General features: G+C 38.0%; 1 protein-coding gene across 8 annotated transcripts in view; it reads right to left on the minus strand.

The window, feature by feature from the left end:
• Positions 1–15,796, minus strand: part of ZC2HC1B (zinc finger C2HC-type containing 1B) — a 71,026-nt gene that overhangs the window by 45,428 nt on the left and 9,802 nt on the right. For 5 of the 8 annotated variants that reach the window (XR_011535629.1, XR_011535628.1, XR_011535630.1 and 2 more), the window contains exons 3-6: positions 14,156–14,230; positions 13,654–13,715; positions 11,238–11,357; positions 10,572–10,710 (exon numbers count right to left, since the gene is read on the minus strand). Coding sequence is in view for 3 of the 8 variants with exons in the window: in XM_070603213.1 (XP_070459314.1) it covers positions 10,572–10,710; positions 11,238–11,357; positions 13,654–13,715; positions 14,156–14,230 (396 nt within the window). In the remaining 5 variants the exon portion in view is untranslated. The remainder of the gene's footprint in view (positions 1–10,571; positions 10,711–11,237; positions 11,358–13,653; positions 13,716–14,155; positions 14,231–15,796) is intronic. The other 3 variants (XR_011535632.1, XR_011535631.1, XM_070603215.1) reach the window with 1 other exon arrangement.

Below are 15,796 nucleotides of genomic sequence, written 5' to 3' on the forward strand. Positions count from 1 at the left end.
TTTTCTATTGTTTCCCTTGCCTGATCAGACATGATACTTGAAAATATGCTGCTAAGGCCAATGTTGAAGAGTGTACTCCCTATGTTTTCTTTTATAAGTTTCATGGCTTCAGGTCTTAAATTCAAGTCTTTAATCCACTTTGAATTAATTTTTGTTCATGGTGTAAGATAATGGTCTACTTTCATTCTTTTGCATGTGGCTGTCCAGTTTTCCCAACACCATTTATTGAAGAGACTTTCCTTTCTCCATTGTATGTTCTTGGCTCCCCTGTCGAAAATTAGCTGTCCATAGATGAGTGGGTTTATTTCAGGGCTCTCGATTCTGTGCCACTGATCTGTGTGTCTGTTTTTGTGCCAGTACCATGGTGTTTTGGTTACAATGGCTTTGTAGTATATTTTGAAATCAGGGAGTGTCATATCTCCAGCTTTGTTCTTTTTTCTCAGGATTACTTTGGCTGTTCAGGGTCTTTTGTTGTTCCATATAAATTTTAGGATTCTTTGTTCTATTTCTGTGAAAAATGTTGTTGGAACTTTGATAGAGATTGTATTGAATCTGTAGATTGCTTTAGAAGTATGGACATTTTAACTATGTTAATTCTTCCAATCCCAGAGCACAGAATATCTTTCCATTTCTTTGTGTCTTCTTCGATTTCTTTCAACAATGCTTTATAGTTTTCAGTGTACAGATCTTTCACTTCTTTGGTTAAGTTTATTCCTAGATATTTTATTCTTTTTGTTGCAATTATAAATGGGACTGTATTCTTAATTTTTCTTTCTGTCACTTCGTTGTTAGTATATAAAAGCACAACTGATTTTTGTATGTTGATCTTGTGTCCTGCAACTTTACTGTATTTATTTATTATTTCTAAAACTTTTTTGGTGGATTCTTTAGGTTTTTCTCTACCTAAAATCATGTCATCTGCAAAGAGTGACAGTTTCATTTCTTCCTTTCCAATTTGGATCCCTTTTCTTTCTTTTTCTTGCCTGATGGCTCTGGCTAAGACTTTCAATACTATGTTAAATAAGAGTGGTGAAAGTGGGCACCCTTGTCCAGTTCCTGTTCTTAGAGGGATAGCTTTCAGTTTTTCTCCATTGAGAATGATGTTAGCTGTGATACTGTCATATATGGTTTTTGTTATGTTGAGGTATTTTCCTTCTACACCCATTTTATTTAGAGTTTTTATCATAAATGGATGCTGTGTCCTGTCAAATACTTTCTCTGCATCTATTGAGATGATCATGGGATTTTTATTCTTCATTTTGTTAATGTGGTGCATCAGGTTGACTGATTTGCGGATATTCAACCATTCTTGCATCCCTGGAATGAATCCCACTTGATCATGGTGTATGATTTTTTTCATGTATAGTTGCATTCAATTTGCTACTATTTTGTTGAGGATTTTTGCATGAGTGTTCATCAGTGATATTGGCCTGTAATTTTCTTTTTTTTGTGATGTCCTTGTCTGGTTTTGGTATCAGGGTAATGTTGGCTGCATAGAATGAGTTAGGAAGTTTCCCCTCCTCTTTAATTTTTTGGAAGTGTTTTAGAAGGTTTGGAAGAATTCATCAGGGAAGGCTTCCGGTCCTGGACTTTTATTTGGGAGAGGTCTTTGATTAATGTTTCGATCTCCTTACTGTTGATTGGTTTATTCAAATTCTCTATTTCTTATTGATTCAGTTTTGGAAGGTTGTATGATTCTAAGAATTTATCCATTTCTTCTAGATTATCCAATTTGTTGGTGCATAGCTTTTCACAGTATTCTCTTTTAATCTTTTGTATTTCTGAGGTGTCCATTGTAATTTCTCCTCTTTCAGTTCTGATTTTATTTGAGCCTTCTTTTTTCCTTGGTGAGTCTAGCTAAACATTTGCCAATTTCGTTTATTGTTTCAAAGAACTAGTTCTTGATTTCATTGATTTTTTTCTATTTTTTTTTTAGTCTATTTCATTTATTTCTGCTCTTTTATTATTTCCTTCCTTCTGCTGATTTTCGGCTATGTTTGTTCTTCTTTTTCCAGTTCCTTCAAGTGCACTGTTAGATTGTTTATTTGGGATTTTTCTTGTTTGTTGAGGTAGACCTGAATTGCTATAAACCTCCCCCTTAGAACTGCTATTGCTGTATCCCATAGATTTTAGCATGTTGTATTTTCATTTCCATTCGTCTCTAAGTATTTTTTTATTTCTACTTTGATTTCTTCATTGACCCAATTGTTGTTCAGTAGTATTTTGTTTTACCTCCACATATTTGTGGCTTGTTTGATTTTCTTCCTGTAGTTGATTTCTACTTTCACACCTTTATGGTCAGAAAAGATGCTTCGTATTATTTTGATCTTTTTAAATTTACTGAGACTTGTTTTGTGGCCTCATATGTGATCAATCCTGCAGAATGTTCCATGTGCATTTGAAAAGAATACATATTCTGTGTTTTTGGATGGAATGTTCTCTATCTATCTACTAAGTCCATCCGGTCTAATGTGTCCTTTAAGGCCAATGTTTCCTTATTGATCTTCTGTTTGGATGATCTATCCACTGGTGTAAGTGGTGTGTTAAAGTCCCCTACTATTATTGTGTTATTGTCTATTTCTCTTTCTATGTCTGTTAACAGTTGCTTTATACATTTAGATGCTCCTAGGTTGGGAGCATAGATATTTGCAAGTGTTATACCCTCTTGTTGGACTGTTCCCTTTATCATTATGTAGTGCCCTTCTTTGTCTCTTCTTACAGTTTTTGCTTTAAAGTCTATTTTGTGTGATATAAGTATTGCTACCCCAGTTTTATTTTCTTTGCCATTTGCATGGACTATCTTTTTCCATCCCTTCACTTTCAGTTTGTGAGTGTCTTTAGGTCTGAAGTGTGTCTCTTGTATGCAGCACATATATGGGTCTTGTTTTTTCACCCAATTGGCCACCCTATGCCTTTTAGTTGGAGCATTTAGTCCATTGACATTTAAAATAGCTATTCACAAATATGTAATTATTGGCATTTTGTTACTTTTTTCCTGGGTGTTTTAGAAGTTCTTCTCTTCTTCACTTGCTCTCTTCCCTTGTGGTTTGATGGCTTTCTTTAGTATTATGTTTGAGTTCCTTTCTTGTAATTATTTGTGTATTTATTATAGGTTTCTGATTACCATGAGGTTCAGATATAATATTCTACATTTATAGCAATATGTATTGAGTTGATGGTCTCTTTAGTTTGACCTCTTTCTAAAAGCTCTACTCTTTTGCTCCCCTCTTCCCATGTTTTTCATATCATATCTAACCTCTTATTTTGTATGTGTATATCCATTACCCTCTTATCTTTGAAATAGGTAATTTTAGTACTTTTGTCTTTTAACCTTCATATTATCTTCATATGTGCTTGACCTGCTACCTTTACTGTATTTTTGCCTTTACCAGTGATTTTATTGCCCTTTTTTGGCTGATAATTTTCTTATTCCTATTTGCGGTCTTCTCTTTCCCAGTAAATAAGTCCCTTCAGCCTTTCCTGTAGAACTGGTTTCTTGGTGATACACTCCTTTAATTTTTGCTTGTCTGGGAAGCTCTTTCCTTCTTCCATTCTGAATGATAATCTTACTGGGTAGAGTATTCTTGGCTGTAGGGTTTTCCTTTCAGCACTTTAAATATATCGTTCCGCTCTCTTCTAGCCTGTAAGGTTTCTGCTGAGAAGTCAGCTGATAGCCTTATGGGGTTTCCTTTGTATGTCACTTGTTGCTTTTCTCTTGCGGCTTTTAGGATTCTCTCTTTATCTTTAATTTTGGACATTTTAATTACAAAGTGTCTTGGTGTGGGCTTCTTTGGATTTATCTTGTTTGGTGGCCTCTGTGCTTCCTGTACCTGGATGTCTGTTTCCTTCCTTAGGTTAGGAAAGTTCTCAGCTATTACTTTTTCAAATAGATTCTCTGCCCCTTTGTCTTTCTCTTTTCCTTCTAGGACACCTATAATAAAATTGTTAGTGTGCTTGATGTTGTTCCAGAGTTTCCTTAGGCTGTTCTTGTTCTTTTTAATTCTTTTTTCTTTTATCTGTTCGGCTGGGCTGATTTCCTCTAGTCTTTTGTCCACCTTGCTGATCCGTTCTTCTGTATCATCTGCTCTCCTATTGAGTCCCTCTAGTCAATTTTTCATTTCCAGTATTATATTATTCATTTCTGATTGGTTCTTTTTTACGTTTTCCAATTCTTTATTGATGTTCTCACTGTGTTCATCTATTCTTCTCCCAAGATCAGTGAACGTCCTCATGACTTTTTGTTTGAACTCTTGGTCAGGGAGGTTATTTCTGTTTTATTTAGTTCTTTTTCTGGGGTTTTGTACTGCTCCCTCACTTGGAACACATTCCTTTGCCTCCTAATTTTGCCTCTTTCTCTGTGCTTATATCTATGCATTAGGTGGGTCTGCAAGATCTGCTGATCTTGGAGAGGTGGCCTAATGTAAAGAGATGCCTTCTGAGGCCCAGCAGTGTGCTTCCCTCTCATCACCAGTTCCAAATGTTCCAGGAGTAACCCCTGTGTGTGCTACATGTGTCTTTCCATTAGGGTTGCTCTTGCTGCAGGTACCCAGGGAGTCCAGGCTGTCCCCCTGGCCAGCTGGTTGTAATTCTCAGCTGTGTGTGGCTGCTATGGACCCTTCAGTCACTTTATCAGATTTGGGAAGCCCAAACACAGTTGGCTGCAAGATCTAATAGCACATTCCTATTGCAGGTTTTCTGTTAAGTGGGTAAGCCCCCAGTGTGGCTGGTTGCTAGGCTCAGGGGCTTACAATTTCTGTAGGCTCCAGACTGCAAGGCTGTTGTCTGCTCTCTCAGAATTGCACCTGAATGGGGCTGGCCCTAGGCATGGAAGCACCCAATTGTTTCAGGCTTTGGAAGGCAGGGCCGATCCTCTATGTGGCTGTTTGTGAAGCACAGGTGTCCTGTTGCTGATAAGCCCCACAGCCCACAGGTCTACATACACCATCAACACAGTCCTGGTGCATGCACATATTCTGGTCCCATGGAGCCTACCATGTCACCCCACTGCAGAGGCCCACACACACTCTACTGCTCCTCACGCACACCCTGCCTTACAGAGGCAGACCCACTCACCCGGCTGCAGAGGATCCAGGTACCCAGTCTGTGAAGTCAAAAAGTTGCCCGAGGGCTTCCTCTTGGGTGGGGCCAGTCCCAAGAGCACGCTGCCTGCCCTGGCTGAGCTGGATTAAATTGGGGCTCTAGTGGGCACAGCAGACCCTGGGCTAACAGGCCAATGGAAGAACTCCAATAGTGTCCACCAGCATCTGTGTCAGCACCCCTGTACTAGATCACAATAATAGCTGCCGCAATGTCTCGGTCCTTGGGGATGTGGGCAGGTCTCCCCTCTCACCGAGATGCACCCAGAGCCTATTAGGTAAGTCTCTTCACCAAAGGATTGTGCACCTTTCTCTCTGGTGACTTTAGATTGCTTTCTGAAATGGGTGAGTGTGTGTGTCGGCCCTTCAAGAGCAGGCTTTTATCGGCTTACGTCCGATAGCTTTTCTAGGGGTATTCTCCCTTGTAGTTAACAGCTAGCAAAGCCAGATATTACGAGACTCGTCTCAGTTGTGCTGAGTCTGAAGGATGCTTATAGCACTAACATTCCCCTGCTCACGTCCCCTGTTCCTCCAGGGAAGGCTTTGTTCCCTGGGGTGGCTCCTGCCCAGCTGGCTGTGAATCTCTGCCACGCGTGAAGATGGCTTTTGTCTCTCCAGAAGGAATTTCTGCCTCTTCTGCCTCAGTCAGGACTGTCTCTTGTTGTGGGGGTTCTGTTTATCCAGTTTTCAGTTCTCTCTCCAAGGTAATTGTTCCAAGATTAGCTGTAGCTTGATTATGTTCACAGGAGGAGGTGAGTTCAGAGTCTGCCTATGCCGCCATCTTGAGATCAAGCTCTAATTTCATTTTTCAGTTGTTTATGCCTACTACATAGAAATACAATTCACTTGTGTCTATTTACCTTATATCCTGAAAATTTGTTCAATACACTTTTAATTCTAGTAGGTTTTTTGTAGTTTCCTAAGATTTTCTACATTTACTCATTCATGATCATGCTGTCTATGAATAAAGATGGTTTTACTTCAGGAGCCAACCCTGTGGCATAGTGGTTAAATTTGGCACGCTCCTCTTTGGTGGCCTGGGTTCATGGGTTCGGATCCTGGGTGCAGGCCTCCATCACTTGTCAGTCATGCTGTGGCACTGACTCATATACAAATTAGAGGAGGATTGGCACAGATGTTAGCTCAAGGCAAATCTTCAGCAAAAAAAAAAAAAAGTTTTACTTTTTCTCTAATCTTTAAATGAAATATATAAAAAAATATATAGATAAGATTTTTTTCCTTATTACACTGTTACTATCTTCAGTATAGTGTTGTACAGAAGTGGTCACAAAAGACATTTTGCTTCCTGCCTGATCTCAGTGCAAAAGTGTTCAGCTTTTCATCGTTTGATGTTAGCTATAGATTTCTCAAAGACGTCATTTACTGTGGAAGTTCCCTTCTATTTCTACCTTTCTGAGTTTTCTTTTTTAAATATGCATGAGCGTTGCATTTTGTCACATGCTCTTCCTATATCTATTGAGATATCATATGCTTTAAAAAATATTTTGTTAATATGAGTTACATTTATTATTTTCTTCGTTCTGCTTAATTTAGGTGTAATCTGTTCTTTTTCTAACTTTTCAAAGAAGTTTCAGGTAATTGATTTAAACCTTTCTTGTTTTCTACTACAAGCATTTAAAGCTATACACTTCCCACTAGGCACAGCTTTAGCTGAATCCCACAAATTTTGACATGTTTTCATTACCATTCGGTTCAAAATATTTTCTAATTTCTCTTGTGACTTCTTAGATCCATGGGTTATTTAGAAAAGAGTTGTTAATTTCCAAATATTCAGGAATTTTCTAGATACATTTTCATCATTTCTAATTTAACTCTATTGTGGTCAAATAACCAAGTCCGTATAATTTCAATCCTTTTAGATTTATTGAGACCCACTTGCAGTCCTGTACATTGTCTATCTTAGGTGAATATTCCTTGTGTACTTAAAAACAATGATATTCTGCTGTTGTTGTGTGCCACATTATAGCCATAGATGCCAATTAAGTCAAACTGGTTGATACTGTTGTTCAAGTTTTCTATATCATTACTGATCTTCCTGCTGCTTATTTTACTGAGAAGAATGATAAAAATCTCAAAATATAATTGTGAATTTGTCTACTTCTCTTTCCAGTTTTCTTGGTTTTTGTTTCATGTTCTTTGAAGCTCTGTTACTAGGTACATAAACATTTAGGACTGACCTATCTTCTTGACGAATATAACTTTTTAATCACTATCTCTGTTCATAATACTGTAAGTTTACTTACCTGATATTAATATTAGCCACTCCAGTTTTATGATTATTATTTGCACATATATCTTTTCACATGCTTTTAACATGCCAGTCTACAATTGTTTTGACATTGCTAGTGTTTATTTCTCTTTTTACCTTTTTATTCGCGATGAAAGGCACAAATCCTAGGTGTATGACTCCATGAAATGTTCATATAGGGTACACACTCATGCAACCAGCCCAGATCAAGATACAGAACATTCCCAGCAAGGCCCTGTGTGTCCCCTCCTGGTCATCCCCACCCCTCCAAGGAAAACTGCTGCCTGATTTCTAATCTTAGAGATTCAAACCTGAAGTTTATAAAAAATTGGGTTTCTGATATTTATAAATCATGAAATCTGCATTTCTGCCATCCTTTGAGAGATTAGATCTGGTAAGTCTGGGTATGCGTTCCTTTGAGGCAGTGGCCTGATGAAGCAGGAGCAGCTGTGCCCTTCTCTAGGCCCACCTAGCTCACCTCCTCGTTTTGTCACCTGCCTAGCCTGCTTATTTGTGTCTACATATTTAAAGTGTGCGTCTTGTGGAAAGCATGTAATTAGACCTTGCTTTATTACTCAGTTTGACAATCTCTGCCTTTTATCTCAAATGCTCAGGTCATTTATATGCAACTGTCCATATGGTTAGGTTTAAGTCTACCTTCTTGCTATTTGTCTTTATCTCATCTGTTCTTTGGTTTTTCCCTCTTTCCTGTCTTCTCTTGGATTGAAATGTTTTTCCATTTTATCTCCACTCCATGTGTTGTCTTATTAGCTATATGTCAATACTTTTGAGTGTTGACTTTAGGGTTTATAATAGGCATCTTTAAAGTATAATAGTCTAACTTCACATAATAGTGTACCTATTCATATATAACGTAAAAACCTTTCAACAACATACGTCCATTTTCCTCACTCAACTTTGTCCTATTATTTCCACATATTTCACTTCCACATGTTATAATCCCCATAATATGCTATTATTTATGCTTTAAATAGTCAATTATAACCCTTAGCTAACGTTATACTCAATGGAAAACAAGACAAGGATGTGTGCTTTCACCAATGCTATTCAACAAAGTACTGGAAGTTCTAGCCAAATTTTAGACACAAAAAAGAAATAAAAGGCATACAAATTGGAGAGGAAGAAGTAAAATTATCTCTGTTCACAAATGACACAATCTTATATGTAGAAAACTCTAAAGATTCTACACCAAAAAACAACTTGTTAGAGCTAATAAACTAAACTTAGCAAAGTAGCAAGATAGATACAAAATGAACACACAAAAATCAGTTGTATTTCTACACACTAACAATGAACAATCTGAAAGAAAGTTAATTCCATTTACAATAACATCAAAAAGAATAAAATACTTAGGAAATAAATTTAACCAAGGGGATGAAAGACTGGTACACTGAAAACTAGAAAACACTGCTGACAGAAATTAAAGAGGACATACATAAATGGAAAGATATCCTGTGTTCACAGATTGGAAAATATTGTTAAGTATTGTTAAGATGATAACACTACCCAAAGTGATGGACAGATTCCACACAACCTCTACCAAAACTCCAATGGCATTTTCAGACATACCAAAAAAACTTACCCTAAAAATTTATATGGAATCTCAAAGGTCCCCAAATAGCTAAAACAATATTGGAAGACTCATACTTCCTGATTTCAAAACTTACTACAAAGCTACAGTAATCAAAATAGTGTAGTACTGACATAAGGACAAACATATAGACAAATGGAATAGAACAGAGAGCCCATAAATAAACCCTCACAGAGAGTCAATCGACTTTTGATAAGGGTACTGAGACCATTCAATGGGGAGAGAACAGTCTTGTCCACAAATAGTGCTGAGAAAACTGGATCTCCACATGTAAAACTAAATAACCAACTTCCAATGAAGTTGGGATCTTACCTTACACCACTTACAAAAATTAACTCAACCTGATCAAAGATCTAAATGTAAGAGCTAAAACTATGAAACTCTTAGAAGACAACATAGGAGAAAGCTTCATGACACTGGATCTTGCAATGATTTTTTGGATTTGACATCAAAAGTTAGGCAACAAAAGAAAAGATAGATAAACTGGACTTCATCAAAATTAAAAACTATTGTGCATCAAAGGATATCATCAAAGGAGTGAAAAGACAATACACAGAACAGGAGAAAATATTTGAAAATCATCTGATAAGGGATTAATATTAGTATAAATCTAATCAAGCCTCCAGCCCTAATTTCCAATTTACGGAAAGACAGGGGAGAGAGGAACAAGTTCGATATTAATAGGACTAAAAAAACAGACAAATCAGGACATGAGACATTCCAATAGATAATTGGCCTCGTAGGGGTGCGGTGCAGGATTAAGAGACTAAAGAGACAATAAAAGACAATGCATAAATCTTGACTGAATCCTGAATTACAGCTGGGTGGTGAGGAGAGAGGGTTAAAGGCATTCTTAAGATAATTGGGAAAATATGGGTCCACATATTAAGTGTGATAATTGTATTGTGGTTAGGCAGGAAAATGTACTTATGCTTCAGAAATGCATACTGAAATAGTTAAGGGCAAAGTGTTTATGATGTTTGAAACTTACTTTTAGATAGTTCTGCCAAAGAAAGAAAAAGAGAGAGAAAATATGAAAACGACTGTCAAATTTCAGCAGAAGGTAAATGAATGATCATTATACCATTCCTTCCTCTTTTCTGTAGATTTGAAAATTCTCAAAATAAAAAATTTAGAGTAAAAAAGCTGTGGGCCACTAAACTGTACAAGTCCAAACAGTTAAAATGGTGAATTTTATATTATGGGAATTTTATCTCAAAAAAAAAAAAAAAGAGCTGTGGGCATCTGACACTATGCAGCTGTTGTAGAACTGTTAAACTGCTCTGCGTAGCCCCATTCTCATAAACCACGACGTGAACGGCAGCCCCTGGAGTTACGTGATGCCATGACAATGGGTAGAGTGGTGAGCTCATGTTGAGACAGAATTAGAAGGAAATACAGAATCTTTATGCAGAATTGAAAAAAAACAGGATAAGATAAATTTATGATAAAATTACTTTTACATAATTTAGTTGCTATTGTTAATTTTAGAGTGCATAGGAGGAAGGCAGGCATGAGGATTTGACCAAAACTCAAGGATAGCCTCCACTGGTTAAGAGTAAAATGTGAAAAGGACACCAAACTGGCCACACACCTGGGTTGATGGATGGAGGAGGTGGAGGGGGGAGAGGCCGGCCTTCTTTAATGGCTAATGTACACTGCTTGGCTGATCGAAGTGCATTAATGAAGTCTTCATGCTGTTGTCTCCAGTCAGATTTCCTTACAGGTCGAGGCTATAAAAAAAATGAAACCAACATATACCACCCCAGACTATATCTCTCTCCATTATTAGTTGTTTTTAAGCCGGGATTTGAATTTACAGGAAACAGGGCTATGAAATTTGGAAAGAAATGAGCATTTGTTTTTCAAAAGTACTACAAAGAGGTTTGGAAAACACAAAATTAAAATTTGCAAGTCACGATAGTGAGGGAAAACACAAAATAACAATCAGAAAAACAAAAACTACAAAACTTTAAAGACTTAAATCTAAGATTAAAAGTGACTCTCTCACAAGTTAACTGCTAGATTTAATGCTACTCTAATGAAAATATAAACGAGATCCTTTTTCCCACATCTGGAAAGTATCTGAATACACTGGGAAATCTAAGTGAGCATGATTAAAAAGAACACAGTGAAGGTGGATTACACTTACATGACATTACACGGCACTATCAAGCAAAAATGAAACCAGAGAGCCAGAAAGAGGCTTTAATGTACTTAAGGATGTAATCAAGAACAACAAGGAAGATATTGCTTGTACCTTGGATTGAAGAGCTTTCCCCACAAGGGGAATGTCAGTGCCCTGTAATCTTTGTTTCAAGGAATTGAAAGGTTTACGCTTTTTGTTGAAGAGTTTTCTACATATTGGTCCATGCCTTTCCTAGAAAAGAAAGAGTGGGGATTAAAATTTTTAACATGTACAATCACCAAGTTTGCAATGCTGCAGTGTGCTCAGGCAGCCCCTGCTAAGGGACTGGGTTGCACCTTCAGAGCCAAGTTCATTCTCCAACTCTCAAATCACAGCAGAGCAAATCCCTCTGGCTCTCCTCAGCCTGTTACACATTACTCGATATTGTGTTGGGCAAGGTCAAGAGAAGGTCTTTACAGCTAAAGAAACTTACTTCATATTTAGTTTTACATATTTAACTCTATCACTTGCCTGTATGAATGGTTCCAAGCATTAAATAATGTGGAAAAGACGAACTTTCCAGTTCAAATTGAAATAAATACTTCTGATGTTGAGTTAGGAACTCACTGAAGCCAATGAAGTTTTCTTGATGAAATGAAGTTTCTTCTATTCTGTTTCCTGCCTTCACTGTCCCTAAATTCCAAAAGCAAGTTATCCTGTAATTTAACAGGAAATTCGAGTTCCCAAACCTTAATATTCAGTTTTACTATCCTTTTGAAATAACCCTTTGCATACGGCAAGGGGAAACTCAGCTTCCTACCAGTGGAACCTTCTCAGGAAAACACTCTTACCACTCAGCATTTCAAAATCGAGTTTAACTGGGCCACTGTTCTACATACAGCAAATTAAACTACTCAACCCCTGAAAAGAGAAATTTCAAAGAAATATTTGAGAACATCTGCAGAAAACAACTGGGACAACCACACAAATAAAGAACAACACATCAATTCCACTTACGTTATGAAGATATTTTCCTTCAATTTATCCAAACATTTCATATTCATGAAGTCACTGACTTCAGAGCAAACTTAAGCTTATATTATTAAGTTTTAAAATATTACAATATTTATAAGACGATTGGCAGGGAAAACACTCTTTACTCCAGCCAGCAGTCCTTTCAGTACTCAGCATTTCTGATACAAAAACCAGGGAACCAACACATAGAACTCTGCCTGTCTACCAACTTTATAAAGTCTCCTACTGCATCACTATTGGGTTATACCAACATCTTTGCCTTCCACTCTAAATCCCCTTCCTTGGCGGATATTTAACTCATAATAGATATCACTTACACAGTTGCTTTGTCCAGACCCAACAAATGCAGGCCTTTTGAAAATCACTGTACCTGACTGACATCCTACCATTTAAACTAAAGGAGAGACAGAGAGCAGATCATTTGATCAAATGCTCTCTGCAGCCAAGAGACAAGCCTAGAAGATAAAACTCAAGAGCACCCAAGACATCCAGGATGTTTAGTGATCCTTCTTCAAATAGTGCCTCTGAGGTCTCAAACCCTTTCTCACGGGGTGCAGCCCCAGGCCGCAAAGGCAGCACTGGTGGGTTAATGGGCCACAACAGGCCTTGTGAGTTCCCCTTCTAGATTCAGGAAGCTCTAACTGCAGTTAATTAGAAGAACAGATACTTTATTTTTTAAATTCCCCAGAGAAATAAAACCTACTTCATTTGTAGCCTCTTTTGTCCCAAATGTAGTCAGGCTTATAGTCCAAATTCTTTAAGTTCAGTATAAATCTCCTTGATCTAAAATGTCCTAACAATTGCATTATCATCTTAGATTTTTTCTTTTGAATCATTTTTCTTGGGAATTCCTTCATAATATTGAGGCCTAAAACCTGTTTGATTCCCTAATTTTGAAATAAATCAAGCTTTGATTCAACTACATAGGCATTGATCAGGGAATCTGACATCTAGTTAGCACGAATTTATCTGGTTAACAATTAGATCTTGGAACAGGCCTTACATCCATTTTGTTCAAATTACACAAAACCCCTGAAATCAGAGGGTTCTGTCTTCGTACGTGGCAAAGCAGGAAACAGAGGGAGGTTAAAGGACTTGTCAGAATTAGTGACAAATCTGAGGCTAAAAGCCAAGGTTCCAGATGCTCCAAATTCAATGTTCATTCCTCTTGACTAGCTAATTTCCCTAGTGCTTTGGCCTTAAAATTTCAATTTTTGATGCTTATAGAAAAGGCAAAAGAGCCAAAACCTCTCCAGAGACAATCAGCTGTGCCAAGACACTTTCATCTGGCATCCTTTTAGTAAGAGGACCACGTTTAATAAGTTCCCTTCCGAATGGAGCAGCATCGACCTGCCTCAGTGTCCTCGGGGCCTGCCAGCCATAGGTTATGTACTTCGCATCCCCTGCTTTCCCTTCACATCTGTCTTTAATCGTTGCCACTGCAGCCTCCTCACTAACTTGACAGTTCATTTAACTCCAATGAAACACATCTACAAAATGTCTTTATGTTTACCAGAACATCTGCTGCGAAGCGTCTTCCACAGACTTCACAGGGAAATAATTCCTGATTGCCATCTGTATAAGATCCAAGAGCACATTATGTTAGTTTCATGCAGTTGCCTGCCCGAGAAGAAATGACTAACTGGAGGAGACCTCATTGCTTGACAGCCTCACTCTCTTTTCCCTCCCCACCAACTACTTTCTTCTCCTAGAAAGACCCTTTGTAAACTCTGCTGTTTTTTTCTCTCCTAATATAAACTTCTCACTTCACTAAACAGGTAAATTCCATATCCTTCGGGCAACTGGAGGATAACTATTTAATATTTAACATATTCTTAAACTAAGTGCCTGATAGCTTTGCCTTAGACATTAAGTACAAAATTTAATGCCTTGGCATAAAGTCATAAATAATCCAATGGTAGCATCTTTAGGATTCCTACCAGAATGTAAGGTCTGTGTGTGTGCTAAATGAAGGCATGCCAATTTATTATAGACATATGAAAAACGTCGCTTACTCACTGAACTTGAGGTAAACTTTCCTGAGAATGGTTTTCTCTCTCTCAATAAACAATCTTTGCTGGAAAAACTACCTGAGAGGAAGGAAGTAGAAGAGACTGAGGAAATGGACCAAGTTTAACTGGTGGACTTTGATGCAAATCAGGAAAGATAGCACCTTTACACGGGAGAAGCATATGAGGATGATGAACATCATCCCAGGGGTGGTGTTCAGTGTCAGACTTCCTAATGGGGCCAGAGGGTAACACTCACTACTGGCACTTTATATGCAGTAGCGAATGAGTGAAGGACTATAATCCTAATATGCTCACTACCTGCTACTGTGTTTATTTTAAAGATTTTATTTTTTTCCTTTTTTCTCCCCAAAGCCCCCCAGTACATAGTTGTATATTCTTCCTTGTGGGTCCTTCTAGTTGTGGCATGTGGGACGCTGCCTCAGCGTGGCTTGATGAGCAGTGCTATGTCCGCACCCAGGATTCGAACCAATGAAACACTGGGCTGCCTGCAGCAGAGCGCGCGAACTTAACCACTCGGCCACGTGGCCAGCCCCTTATTGTGTTTATTTTAATATTCAACCATAATAGTGTTTGAAAAGTTAAATGACGACTAAACTCAAATATAAAAGAAAAAAAAAGGCTGAGACTGCCCACTATATACCAACACCTCAAAGTGCCCGACCCACAGTAAGGTGTTCAATGAACTCTTATTGAGTGAATGGGCCAACCAAGAACTGAGTTTCTACCATAGGACCAATCATTCATTCAATAAATAATTAAATATCAACTATGCACAACTTTGTGGGAATAGTGAGAGAAACCACACGTGACTCCAGTATAGAAAAGAAAGTATGCACATAAATTATTTTAAATGAAGGTAGAAAAGTGTCACAAGAAAAAGAAAATGTTATGGAATTTTGAAAAAAACGAGTTCACTTCATATTACTTCCATTCAGTTCATCTGGAGTTGAGTACATAAAGATTAAAAAAGCAGTTTGTTCAAGGAGAAGATTTTATGAGACTAACAATCTGGGCTTTAGTCTACAAAGAATGGGAGCAATCAAGGGCACTAAGTAGGAAGAACCCGAACAGAGCTGAAGATTCATGTGACAAAGGTAAGGAGGGATGAGCAGGTGGTGGTAGGGAGGGAAGATGGGATTTTAGTTAAAAAGCTGAAGGTGCAGGCCTGGAATGGAAAGAGGAAACGGGAGACTGTGAGCAAAGTAGGGACAACATGACCAGATTTAGGGAGAGCTAGAAGGTGGTAAAGAGAAAAGAATACCCAAGGACTGAGAAGACGGTAGGGCTGTAGAAGGAAATAGAGAATTTGAAAAGAAGGGCCATCTTAGTAAGAAAAATGACCTCAGCTTTGGAAATACTGAATCTGAGCTAGAGACATCCAGCCAGCAGGATGGAAATGAGGGAGGTCAGGGCTAGAGACACAGATGTAGGCTTTGTTTGGAGAGTGATGTAAAGGCATGATATTGCCAGGGAAGAGGTCATGGAAAGTGAAGTACAGGGATGATCCCTAGAGAACTCCATACTTAAGGGCCAAGAAGATGAGGATGATAAGCCAGAAGGAGAAGCAGGAGACAGCAGGGTCATGGAAACCAGGGGAAGACGGTTTGAAAAGGAAGGCCTGAT

Source organism: Equus przewalskii, chromosome 32, assembly GCF_037783145.1.
Source record: "Equus przewalskii isolate Varuska chromosome 32, EquPr2, whole genome shotgun sequence".
Taxonomy (NCBI): Eukaryota; Metazoa; Chordata; class Mammalia; order Perissodactyla; family Equidae; genus Equus; species Equus przewalskii.